At 39.7% G+C, this 10654-nt stretch overlaps 2 protein-coding genes and 1 long non-coding RNA gene across 5 annotated transcripts; 1 reads left to right on the forward strand and 2 right to left on the reverse strand.

The window, feature by feature from the left end:
- Positions 1 to 21: 21 nt before the first annotated feature.
- LOC144205688 (uncharacterized) lies at positions 22 to 3224 on the reverse strand. 2 transcript variants are annotated; one of them, XR_013328164.1, is made up of 4 exons: positions 3176 to 3224; positions 3032 to 3061; positions 2759 to 2873; positions 22 to 380 (listed from the first exon to the last, which is right to left on the reverse strand). It is a non-coding gene; the product is annotated as an uncharacterized LOC144205688 (long non-coding RNA). The 2 variants fall into 2 exon arrangements; XR_013328163.1 differs by lacking the exon at positions 3176 to 3224 and having other exon boundaries at positions 3032 to 3115.
- A 2-nt stretch (positions 3225 to 3226) lies between these two features.
- sufu (suppressor of fused homolog (Drosophila)) lies at positions 3227 to 7770 on the forward strand. 2 transcript variants are annotated; one of them, XM_077730232.1, is made up of 12 exons: positions 3227 to 3705; positions 3980 to 4114; positions 4334 to 4470; positions 5119 to 5261; positions 5470 to 5555; positions 5775 to 5847; positions 6114 to 6267; positions 6485 to 6581; positions 6683 to 6817; positions 7001 to 7139; positions 7344 to 7412; positions 7497 to 7770. In XM_077730232.1, exons 1-12 carry the CDS (start codon positions 3557 to 3559, stop codon positions 7584 to 7586), a joined length of 1407 nt encoding a protein of 468 aa, XP_077586358.1. In that variant the 5' UTR covers positions 3227 to 3556; the 3' UTR covers positions 7587 to 7770. The 2 variants fall into 2 exon arrangements, with proteins under 2 accessions (XP_077586358.1, XP_077586357.1); XM_077730231.1 differs by having other exon boundaries at positions 3230 to 3705; positions 6111 to 6267.
- Positions 7771 to 8772: 1002 nt separating this feature from the next.
- On the reverse strand, positions 8773 to 10203 carry npm3 (nucleophosmin/nucleoplasmin, 3). The gene is made up of 5 exons (XM_077729773.1): positions 10018 to 10203; positions 9713 to 9798; positions 9399 to 9518; positions 9187 to 9280; positions 8773 to 9047 (listed from the first exon to the last, which is right to left on the reverse strand). The coding sequence occupies exons 1-5, from the start codon at positions 10088 to 10090 to the stop codon at positions 8923 to 8925; spliced, it is 498 nt and encodes a 165-aa protein (XP_077585899.1). The 5' UTR covers positions 10091 to 10203; the 3' UTR covers positions 8773 to 8922.
- Positions 10204 to 10654: the final 451 nt, after the last annotated feature.

The following is a 10654-nucleotide window of genomic DNA, read 5'->3' on the forward strand; positions in this document are numbered from 1 at the left end:
TTCTTAAAATTATCCATGGCATCATGCAAGAGTCACTTTATTTTCTACCATACTTCCTTCCCCAATAGACATGTTCCAGTAAATGAGGGAGCGGTTAGAAGGGGGTTGTTCTAAGTCTGTTTAGACGCACCGGGAGTAAAGAAAAGGAAATGGGCTCAGTGACCTTTGGAGTGGTTTCCCCCGTGTTCAAACAGCAGCATGAAAGCCAGGCTTGTTTCTGAAGTCCAGCACCAAATGTCAATTGCAAACTTATCCAGACTGCCTGAGGATGTAAGTTGAAAGTGGATTCGGGCGTCACAGTACGTCAGTGGTCGCTCTCTGTGGGGTCTCTGTACGACTCATTCTGAAAAAGGACCTCTGCTTTTCGTCTTGTGCGCCTCCTATGGAGAAAATAAAGGAAAAATAAAGTGGGGAAGAAAAAAAATGTCTTGGGTGCGGTTTGTTCAAAAGCCCCAAGATGGTTACATCCTGGAACAATGCAAAATACTGCTCCAGGAAATGCAGTAAGCAATATTTACCTGTTGGAAATATGCACCAAGACTGGAGTAGAAATGAGGAAATGTTTTATATTTTATTATCTCCCTGTTTGCTTCTTACCCTAGTTGGCTGGGACAGGTTCCAGCGTTCTTCGCGACCCTTATGAGGATACGTGGCACAGTAAATTCAATTAATGACCTGATTCATTATTTTAATTTTCCATATCTCTCAGCTATTAAGTAACAATGCTGCCGCTCCTACTGGAGTTGGGCCATAGCCAAAATCAGATGTACAGAGTGTCAGCACTCATGATTTACTTTCCAGGGCCACACAAAATGATGCGGCGGGCCAGATTTGCCCCCCCGGGCCGCCACTTTGACACATGTGGTATATAATAAGTATGAAATAAACATTGTCTTTGCTGGTTATAACAAGCATTACCCGTTTAAAGAAAAAAAATTGTTATATAAACATTGACAAACACAGCTGAAAATTACCAAACATTCCTATTAAAGAGCTCGTAAATACCATTTATAAGAAAAACCCACAAAGGCAATATATTTCCCTTTTTGAGAACCAGTCTCAAGTTACAATTTGCATACATTGGGTCAGCATGCGTGTCTGCTTCGTCATCATCACGTCAGGCCGACAGCTGTACACAAGCGTGTGGGGGAATTCCTGGCTCCAACGGTAGACGGACCCTTTCCCCTTCTCCGCATTATGGGAACGGGGAGGGTTGGGGGAGCAGGGTTAGTCAGATGGTTTTCCTCAGAACTATTATGTGTTGATTCACATTGTGGGGGCGTGATGTTAACTCCCACTGTTTCCTTCTTACTGGGAAGTGACTGGTGAATTTACCGATCAGAGGGAGTGCATGAATAACTGACTATGCAGAGGGCGGGCTTGAATGAGGTAAACCGGCGGGTGATGTGAAAGATGAAGGTATTTAAGGTCGGACCGGGATGTCAAGTCAGTGTACCGTTCACTACAATGGGACATGGAGCCTTGAGCACGCTTTTATGCTTCTTCTTTTTTTTGTTTTTCTCCAGCACTGAAATATGCTTTTGTTTTCAACTTTTTGTCTAAAACATTGTTGGGATATACTTGATCAGGAGAGGCAAGTATGAAGGTTTGGAAGGTCAATTAGACTCTATTAAAAACGGACAGAATGGAAAAAGTTATGGGGTAAAGGGTTATTTAGTTACCAGTTTAAAATAATGACGGTTTTGAAACTTTGCTAAGGTGATTTAAGTTGTTGAACCGCTTGTTTCCCTACTTATGCTGTTGGATATTTGTCATTTTCTGGACATGCACAGGTGTAGCCTTTTAAAAAAAAAAAAAAAAAACTATAATTTTGGAAATGATTGGCATCAATCATATCAGCAACCGTACCACTCTATAGCCAATCAGGTTATGGAATGTAGTATACCAGGAAGTAGCAATGTTTCTATTGTTAGTGAATTTACAACTTCCCTATATAGTATTTCAATGACTGTAAATGAGGCTGTTGTTCACGAATGAGAGCTTTGACAACTGCTGAGTCACATTCAGTGAGTAAAGGGTGATCAGTTCTTCAGGCAATCAGGAAGAGATTCTCCTTTCGGTGGTCATCAACCATTTCAAGTAAATCGAAAAGAAAAGTGCTCCACGTTAGATTTCGACACTCTGAACCGGTTGCGTTGGAACTTTTGCAGTTTTGCTTTTGTTTCCCCAAAAAACAAATTAAATATGTGGCACACTAATTATTTTTAAAAATTGCATATTGGCTGTGTTATAGCTATTAAACAACTTGATGGATCTTTTTCCATCATTTTACCCCTGTTGAAATACTATGTTAAGTTGTTCAATTCCAAACCGTAGGTTAACATTTTTGAATTGTAAATGTTCACTATGTATGATACTATGAGTGTTCAAATGTGCTCTACCATGAGAACTGAATTCCATAGATGGTAGCAACATCAGGTGTCATCTATGGGCTCAGTTCTTTTAGGATGGCACTAATGGCGACAGGAAAGCAGACAATGGAAATCTACTACAGAAGAACTTTATTTTACTTGAAGTGTATGTAATTTGTATGGATTTTTTTTTGTGAGAAATAAATGTCATCATTTTATCAGCGATGTGAATTTCTCATGTTATTAACCAAACCAGTAACCCATCAATCATAATGTGATTTCCCTGTATGATTTTGTACACTGTCAATTTGAAACTTGACATTGTTTTGAAAGAGATTGAAATGAATAAAAAAGAGAAAACTTTGCAACTTGGAATTCTAAATTACCTTCTGGAGTTTGCATTTTCTCCCCATCCCTGCGTAGGTTTTCTTCGGGTCCTCTGGTTACCTCTCACATCCCCAAAACATACATTGAAGGCTGATTGGACACACTTAATAGCCCCTGGGTATGTGTGAATATAAATGGTTTGCTGGGTTCATGTGCCCTGCGATTTGAGTGCAACCAACAGCCCATAGTTGGCTGGGATAGGCTCATGCACCCCCACTGGTGTGGATAAGGGTTTTGGAAAATTAATTAATCAATTAATTCGTTTTACTTACTGCTTATTCCCACATGGATCACGGGGGTTTCTGGAGCCAGCCAATCGCAGGGCAGTGGAACATGAAAAAAAAAGAATTTACCACAAGTAGATATCATATGTAGACAGCAAGATGCCAACAGTCGGAGTCGGCGGAGGTGGTGACCTTTTCTGGCAGGCTCTACTACTGTGAATAAATGGGAGAGCGATTTTTTTTCCGGCGGCCCACACACATTTGAATCTACTTCTCTGTATATTTTATTTATTTACACCTACGACAAGCCAAGATCTTACCTCATTGGTTAAATGTGTCGTCAATCTGTGACGTTGGTCCGAATTCCTGACCAATCGCTCCCGTTATCGGAGAGGATGCTCAACAGGGCAGGCTGGCCCCCATCTGGGCGAAACACAACGACTCAAGTCAATAGCGGTGTTAAATTAGAAGTTTTATGTTTTTGTTGAACGCATATTCTAACAGGAAAAGTAGTTTTCTCAAAATAGTCCGACTTGCCTTGTGGTTTTTAGCCTTTTAAAGCTCGATTCGAATATGGATGAAGCACGGCCTAGCAGCGGTGCCCAAGCGCACGGGCTTTCGTCGCTTTTCCCCCCAGGACTACAGGCTATCTACGGGGAATGTCGGCGACTGTATCCCGATCAGGCAAACCCCCTTCAAGTTACAGCAATTGTTAAATACTGGTAGGTCAAACACCAAAACTTTTATTGTTGATCACTTTTTTGGAGCTTGAATTATGTTTACATGAACTGGCTGAAAAGTCTTGGCTAAGAAGCTAACAATCTAGTTACCCGATCTACTTTTCAGAGTGTATCGTTTAAGTTTTACGCTAACATCAGCACACTATTGAAGACATTATGTACCCGCCCCTCTTTGATAGTCACGTGGTCCGTTCAATCAAAAGTGTTAACAATGTGATGTTGTGACGTTTTCTATCATTTTTGTTTTGTTTTGCAGGTTAGGTGGTCCGGACCCGTTGGACTATATTAGTATGTATCGAAATGCGGGCTGTTCTAATCAAGAGGTTCAAGAACATTGGCACTATATCAGTTTTGGACTAAGTGATTTGTATGGAGACAACAGGGTCCATGAGTAAGTATTAAAGAAACTTTTTGTATTTATTTTTTATTCTTTTGCAAACGAAAGTTTCCACAAGCAACTTTTGTTTTCAACTTCTATACCACCAAATGAGCAGATTCCTAATTATCTCACCCCAAGATGTTTATTTTGATTTGTATTGTCCCTTTGGCAAAGCTCATGCATATGAAAGGTTTGCTGTTTTGTGACTCACTACTAGTGTGTTTGTGTTAGATTCACAGGAATCGACAAACCCAGTGGCTTTGGCTTCGAGCTCACCTTTAGGCTGAAAAGAGAGTTGGGGGAGACGGCTCCACCGACCTGGCCTGCTGAACTTATGCAAGGCTTGGCTCGCTATGTTTTCCAGTCAGGTAGGAAACAGTGCACTGATGTGTTGATTTGCATCGAGACCAAGTTGAAAAACACCATTTTTTTAATTATATGCTTGCACATGAGCAAAGATTGTTCCGGATGTGTAACTATTTTGGGTCCAAACTAAATGAAAGCGTTCAACATATACACATATAAATAGAAAGGTGCAACAATATTTTTCCCCATTAATTCTCAAAGAAGCATTTTCTCTGCTCTGCAGCTGGGATCAATTTGATCGTGGGTGGGCCTGGTGTTAGCTCCACAAATGCTAAACCCAGACTGGCCTCCTTCCCTTCACATTTACGTACTTCACTTGCAACTAAATACTGTGCATGCTACCTCCCAAGCAGATATAAATGTAGAATGACAGTTTTCTTGTCACCACAATATGACAAATTTTACACTCACCTTTTTTTTTTAACTTGGTTTTGGATTCGGCAAGGGACATTAAAAATTCTGACTCTACGAACACGGTTTACTCAATTTTATTAACCATGACTTTTGAAAACTACAGTAAATTTGAACAAAACTGGCCCATGCCGACTTGGTGTGATTTTAAAGATGTCACAGAACCTTTTGTTGGTGGTCCAAATGCAAACTCGTGCAGATGAGAGATTATAATTGTCTTTTTTTTTATGTCTCCACAGAAAACACATTTTGCAGTGGTGACCACATATCATGGCACAATCCATTAGATAACAGCGAGTCTCGCATTCAGCATATGTTGCTCACCGAGGACCCTCAAATGCATCCTATTCAAACTCCATTTGGAACCGTTAGCTTCCTGCAGGTTGGTTTGAGCGACACTTCAATAACAGACGTTAAATTCTTGCACATTTTAATTGATGGTTTATTTACATGGCTGTTTTGACAAAAGGGTTGTTTAACCTTTCGGAGTCAGCTCATATTATTCATAATTTTATTCTATGGCCACACCATCAGGCCGTCGTTCCGTGTCATGGATTTGGCCCACATCAATTTTCTATTGTGGTCTGCAGATTGTGGGTGTTTGCACTGAGGAGCTGCAGGCGGCACAGCAGTGGAACGGTCAAGGAATTTTAGAACTGATGCGAGGTGTTCGAGTGTGAGTTAAACTTACAAAGCACACTTTACTGAAAAATAGTCAGTTAGTATTGTTGGAAATTCTTAGGAAAAGGCTTTACAAAGTAATTAGAAAAAAAATTGCTGTATTTTGAATGGATTGATTTCTTAACACTTTAATTTTTTTTTTACTGTTTTCCTCAATGTTCCTACCACAGTGAGTATGAATTAACAATATTAATCCTAACTTTTACTTTTACAGAGCCGGCGGTCCCTGGCTGATCACAGACATGAGAAGAGGGGAGACCATCTTTGACATTGATCCACACCTACAAGTAAGGCTTAATTATGTTCAGTCCACTCAAATAAAGGGGCTTCGGTTTTCTTAAAAATGCAAATGCTCAAAGCCTGAGTTTACACCCTAAGAGAGAAGGTGAAGACTATCAGTGATTGACTAATAGGATCCGACATCCGTTTCTGGCCGCCATAAAAAAAATCAACTCTCTACGATGCACGGTTTTGGACAAACATTTTAGTATTTCATAGCACCGCTTAGCAGGTCTAGTGTTAATGATTGTGTGGGATTTGCTCATCCAAGCAGGACAGGGTGGACCACGGCATCGAGACGGAGGGCTCCAATCTGAGCGGGGTTAGCGCCAAATGCGTGTGGGATGACCTGAGTCGACCGCCCGACGACGACGAGGACAGTCGATCTATCTGCATCGGCTCGCAGCCCCGCAGGCTCTCCGATAAAGGTGCATGGAAATGTGTTTTTTTTTTAATCGATTCAGCGATATATTGCGCTATTGCATTGCAAAATTCTCTTATCCATTCAAAATCAATCTGAATCGATCTGGCTATCTCCCAAAATTACTGCACAAATAGTCTGCCAAGGTAGTAATCGTACTTTGTTAAGTTCCACAGTGGTAGAATTGTACGTACCATGGCTATTTACTGTGCGTTTATTGACAGATACAGAACAGATCCGAGAAACCCTGAGAAAAGGCCTGGAGTTTAACACCAAGGCGGTATTGCCCCCCATCAGTAGCCAGAAATATGACAGACCTCAGTGAGTACACACTCCGAAACTTTTCCACTGTTTATGGTAGTACCTCACACTTAAATTACTGCCACCCACCCTTTGTTGATATTTTTTTTCTGTGTTTTCAGAAGTCGAAAGGACAGTTTGGAAAGCGAGACTTCAACAGCAATCGTCCCTCACGAGTTGGTACGAACGCGACAATTGGAAAGTGTCCATCTGAAATTTAATCAAGAGTCTGGCACGCTGCTTCCCCTCTGCTTACGGTACCTCGCTTTTTAACTCTTTGCAATACAACCTGCTGTAGTCATAAGACTTAAATTGAGGAACATGTTTAGGTATTCTAAATTAATAATTTCAATGCAATACATTGAATTTAAAGCAACGTATTAAGGTCAAAAACGCTGCTTCCAGAGTTGCATAAGAAACCTAAATTGTCTGTTTCATAGGGGTCGCTTGTTGCACGGCAGACATTTTACTTTCAAAAGTATCAACGGTGACACGGCCATTACGTTTGTGTCTACGGGAGTGGAGGGAGCTTTTGCAACTGAGGAGCATCCGTATGCAGCCCATGGGCCCTGGCTACAGGTTAGCGTGCAAAAATTAGATCCTCAAATCCATCACATTCACCATTTTGGAGCTCGAACTAGATGGTCACCTCTGGATAGCCCCACACACAAATTGAACTGTGTTATTCTTTGCTTTGACCGTCAAGGCACCATTTAATATCATCTTGGGACACTGGAAAAAAGACAAAAATACAAGAAAATCCACAAATGTTTCTTGTTTTAGATATTGTTGACTGAAGAGTTTGTGGACCAGATGCTTGGGGACTTGCATGATCTCAACACCCATGAAAATGTAAGTAAATGTCACCAAATTGTTGGTATTTATTTATTCTGCATTGATTTTATTTCCATCTTCTAACTTTTCTTGTTTTTCTAGACAAAATTACCAAAGGAATACAGCTGGCCTGAGAAGAAGCTCAAGATTTCAATTCTTCCGGATTGTGTGTTTGATAACCTTCTGCAATGAGGCAAACATGCCTAATCTCATGGAAAAACAAGTCAAATAGACACATGCTCACAAGACACCGTAACATTGAGGAGTCATCGTTAAAGTCAAATGAACTCTAAAAGATCTGGGCCACACAGTGACATTCTTGGTAACAACTTGTTTTCTATTTATTCTTGTGGCCGCAGTAAAGACAAAACGTTCAGCTACTGGTCCATTTTTCGAAATGTCTTCTTTTATATTGCCCTGTCGTGTACATATATCAAATGCTGGACATTTTTGTTGTTGTTATGATACCAAAGTCGTGTGTGTCAATCACTGCCGGTGTTTTGAGTGAAGTGAGTCAATATTTCAACTCTTATCTTTTTTTGTATATCTGGTTAATGCTGCAGAAACATGTCTCTGAGCCGAGACAATGTATAAAAAGTGAGGTGGTTGGGGTACATTTTAGTTTTTATAAACCGGTCCATGTAGCATACAAAATGTATGAAAATATATAATACAATAACTCAACCATTTTGCCTTTTTTATGATTTTTTTTTTTGGCATTAGGCTGTAGGTTCATCACACTGTGGCATGGAAACATAGTTGTTTGTAGTAATGTCACAATTCACTGATGTTACATATTTAAGATGGCAATCTAGTCAGCCTTATCACCACTGGGCAGCACAAATGAAAGGATTTTGATTTTGTGAGCAGCTTGACAATGATTTTGTGCGAAAATCCCTCAAGTGCTTCAAGTTGGAAAGGACCACACGGACAAAGATATGTTAACTCAGTCACTGTTGACTTACTGCATAATGAACTGGTTAAATTGTATTTTAAGAATATCTACTTTCAGATGGACTTTATGTCAAAAGGAGATATTCTTTTTTTTTCAGCTATGGATATATACATAACATTGTTTTATTCGTCTGAACGTGCCGATTTTATTCCCAAGTACGTTTAAAAGAGTAGCTATTTACACAAATAAAGAAAACACTGAAACAAACATCTATCATTTGAACCAATGTTGGTAGGTTGCGTTTGCTTGTTTTCTATTGTTTTTATTTTTTAGGATGGGAGGATTCCAACGCTAATGTTCGCCGACAGGAATAAATGTCAAAGTGAAAACTAAATTGATCAAATTAAGTTCATGCCTAGCATGGATCACATTGGGGATGACTGAAGAATTGGACTCTTGTGATATGTTAATAAAACAAACAGGTGGACCCAAAGTTTTATTTCCTTACAAAAGAAGGGATTCAATTATTCCATCCAATAAATTTGGTGTACAAATACTTTCTGGTTCTACATGGTAAATCAATGCTTTCCTGAAACGTATTAACAAAAGGGAGAAAGAGGACCACTGTGGCAACTACTGCTGCTTCTTCTTCTTCTTTGCTGGTTTGACGGGACTGTGGTCGTCTTCCTCATCCATGTCATCGTCCTCCTCACTTTCATCGTCTTCTTCCTCCAAGTCTGACTCCTCGATTTCCGAAGCTGAATGGAAATAGCAATGCAATTGACCTTTTAGATTTCATCAATCGACACATTTTTTTTGTTTTTCCAAATAGGAAGAAGCCACATAATAGGATTATTCTAGCTGTAAATCTGACGTAAAAAAAAGGCGCTTGGTTACCGATTAGGTGCAGCCCGCTAATGGTCACTGGTCCTGAGCCAGACTTCAAGCGAATGGTCACGGGAGCCTTGAGTTCAAATTCACCCAAGCTTACCTGAAGAAAGCATTCATGAAAGGATAAAATATAGCAATCATAAAAATGTTCATCCATATAGTATACGTATGTGTGTGTATATATGTATATGTTTAAAAACAGATGGCTTGGACAATACCATTGGCAGGCAGTTGATGTGAAGATTAGCAATGGGTACTGAAGTTGTCTTTCCCTGGTGGTTCATGGCTGTCACCTCCACAACGTTACACTCCTCCTGGGCATCTTCCCCCAGACAAACCTGCAGGTCCAAAATGACAGAATATTTCACACACAAACCTACAGAAATATACATATGTTAAATTGCTAAGAACAGTCTACAGCAGTGGTGTCTTTGGTTTACCTATTTTCTTTTATAAAATTCAATTTAATACTAAGTTTGAAAATGGGGCGAAGAAAGTTTGAGTCTTTTATGTAAGGTCAGTTTTGGTGTACCGTTCTGAGCTCAACGAAGTGCTCCATGTCGTCATCGTCATCTCCTTGGAAGCAGTAAAATGGAACTTTGGAAGAAAGCTCGCAACCTACGAAACACGCACGTAAAAACGTAAGTTTATTAACATGTTTCAGAGAATGCAATAAAAGGCACACAAAACAATTGTTTAAGACACAAACATGTGGAAAAAGAAAAGGTTATGTCCACGGATCCATTGAAATATTTTCGTCGTTTTAACAGGCGGCATGCGTGATTTTCAAACCCACGTGAAGGCGCTGTATACTTTAAAATACTTTAAACTTCTTACTGAACAGGTAGCTCTCCAACTTTGTTTGCCCAGCCAAGCCGGCGTCTAATGATTCTTCGTCTGTGAAAGACATTCTGCCGGATGAAAGTGTTTTAAAAGGTTGTTGCTAACACGTTGGAAACCAACTGATTTCGCCGCGAGTAGAAAGTAATAACGTCGCAGGACAAATACGCAATGTTGACGTCATCCACGCGCGCAGCCTCTCTTCTCAGCTCTTAAAGCAAGCGTACAAATACGAGTGAAAAAGCAGAGATTAGAAACAATACGTTGTACTCGTGCAGGACCATAATGTGTGTGTTCATATTTTATTGCAATTAAAGTATTTCCCTGAATTCAAAACTTGCAGCACGCAGCGCTTTTATTATGGGAAATGAATAGAAGTCATTAGTAGCAGTGTGCAATGCCTCATATATGGCGACAGTAATGGACCGTATATCTTAATCATTACTTTTAAATAAATAAATAAATAAAAACAAATAAATAAAATATATATATTTATATATTTATATGTAGGAACAGAGTTAGAGACTCATAATGTTAACTGTTGTATTGCAGTAAAATTGGCCCTTCAATGCCCACAATTGTACCATTTAGAATGCTTTATTGTCAAGTTTATGCATCATACAAATTTTACATG

This window comes from Stigmatopora nigra, chromosome 12 (genome assembly GCF_051989575.1).
Source record: "Stigmatopora nigra isolate UIUO_SnigA chromosome 12, RoL_Snig_1.1, whole genome shotgun sequence".
Lineage (NCBI taxonomy): Eukaryota > Metazoa > Chordata > Actinopteri > Syngnathiformes > Syngnathidae > Stigmatopora > Stigmatopora nigra.

Excerpts from the sequence above, each read along its gene's own strand:
- sufu (XM_077730231.1), top strand. The coding sequence starts at position 3,557 with ATGGATGAAGCACGGCCTAGCAGCGGTGCCCAAGCGCACGGGCTTTCG. Across the intron at positions 3,706-3,979 it reads ACAGCAATTGTTAAATACTG|GTTAGGTGGTCCGGACCCGT; the intron begins GTAGGTCAAACA and ends TTTGTTTTGCAG. Across the intron at positions 7,140-7,343 it reads CCCATGGGCCCTGGCTACAG|ATATTGTTGACTGAAGAGTT; the intron begins GTTAGCGTGCAA and ends TTCTTGTTTTAG.
- npm3 (XM_077729773.1), bottom strand. The coding sequence starts at position 10,090 with ATGTCTTTCACAGACGAAGAATCATTAGACGCCGGCTTGGCTGGGCAA. Across the intron at positions 9,519-9,712 it reads ACTTCGTTGAGCTCAGAACG|GTTTGTCTGGGGGAAGATGC; the intron begins GTACACCAAAAC and ends TTGGACCTGCAG. Across the intron at positions 9,048-9,186 it reads TAGCGGGCTGCACCTAATCG|CTTCGGAAATCGAGGAGTCA; the intron begins GTAACCAAGCGC and ends ATTTCCATTCAG.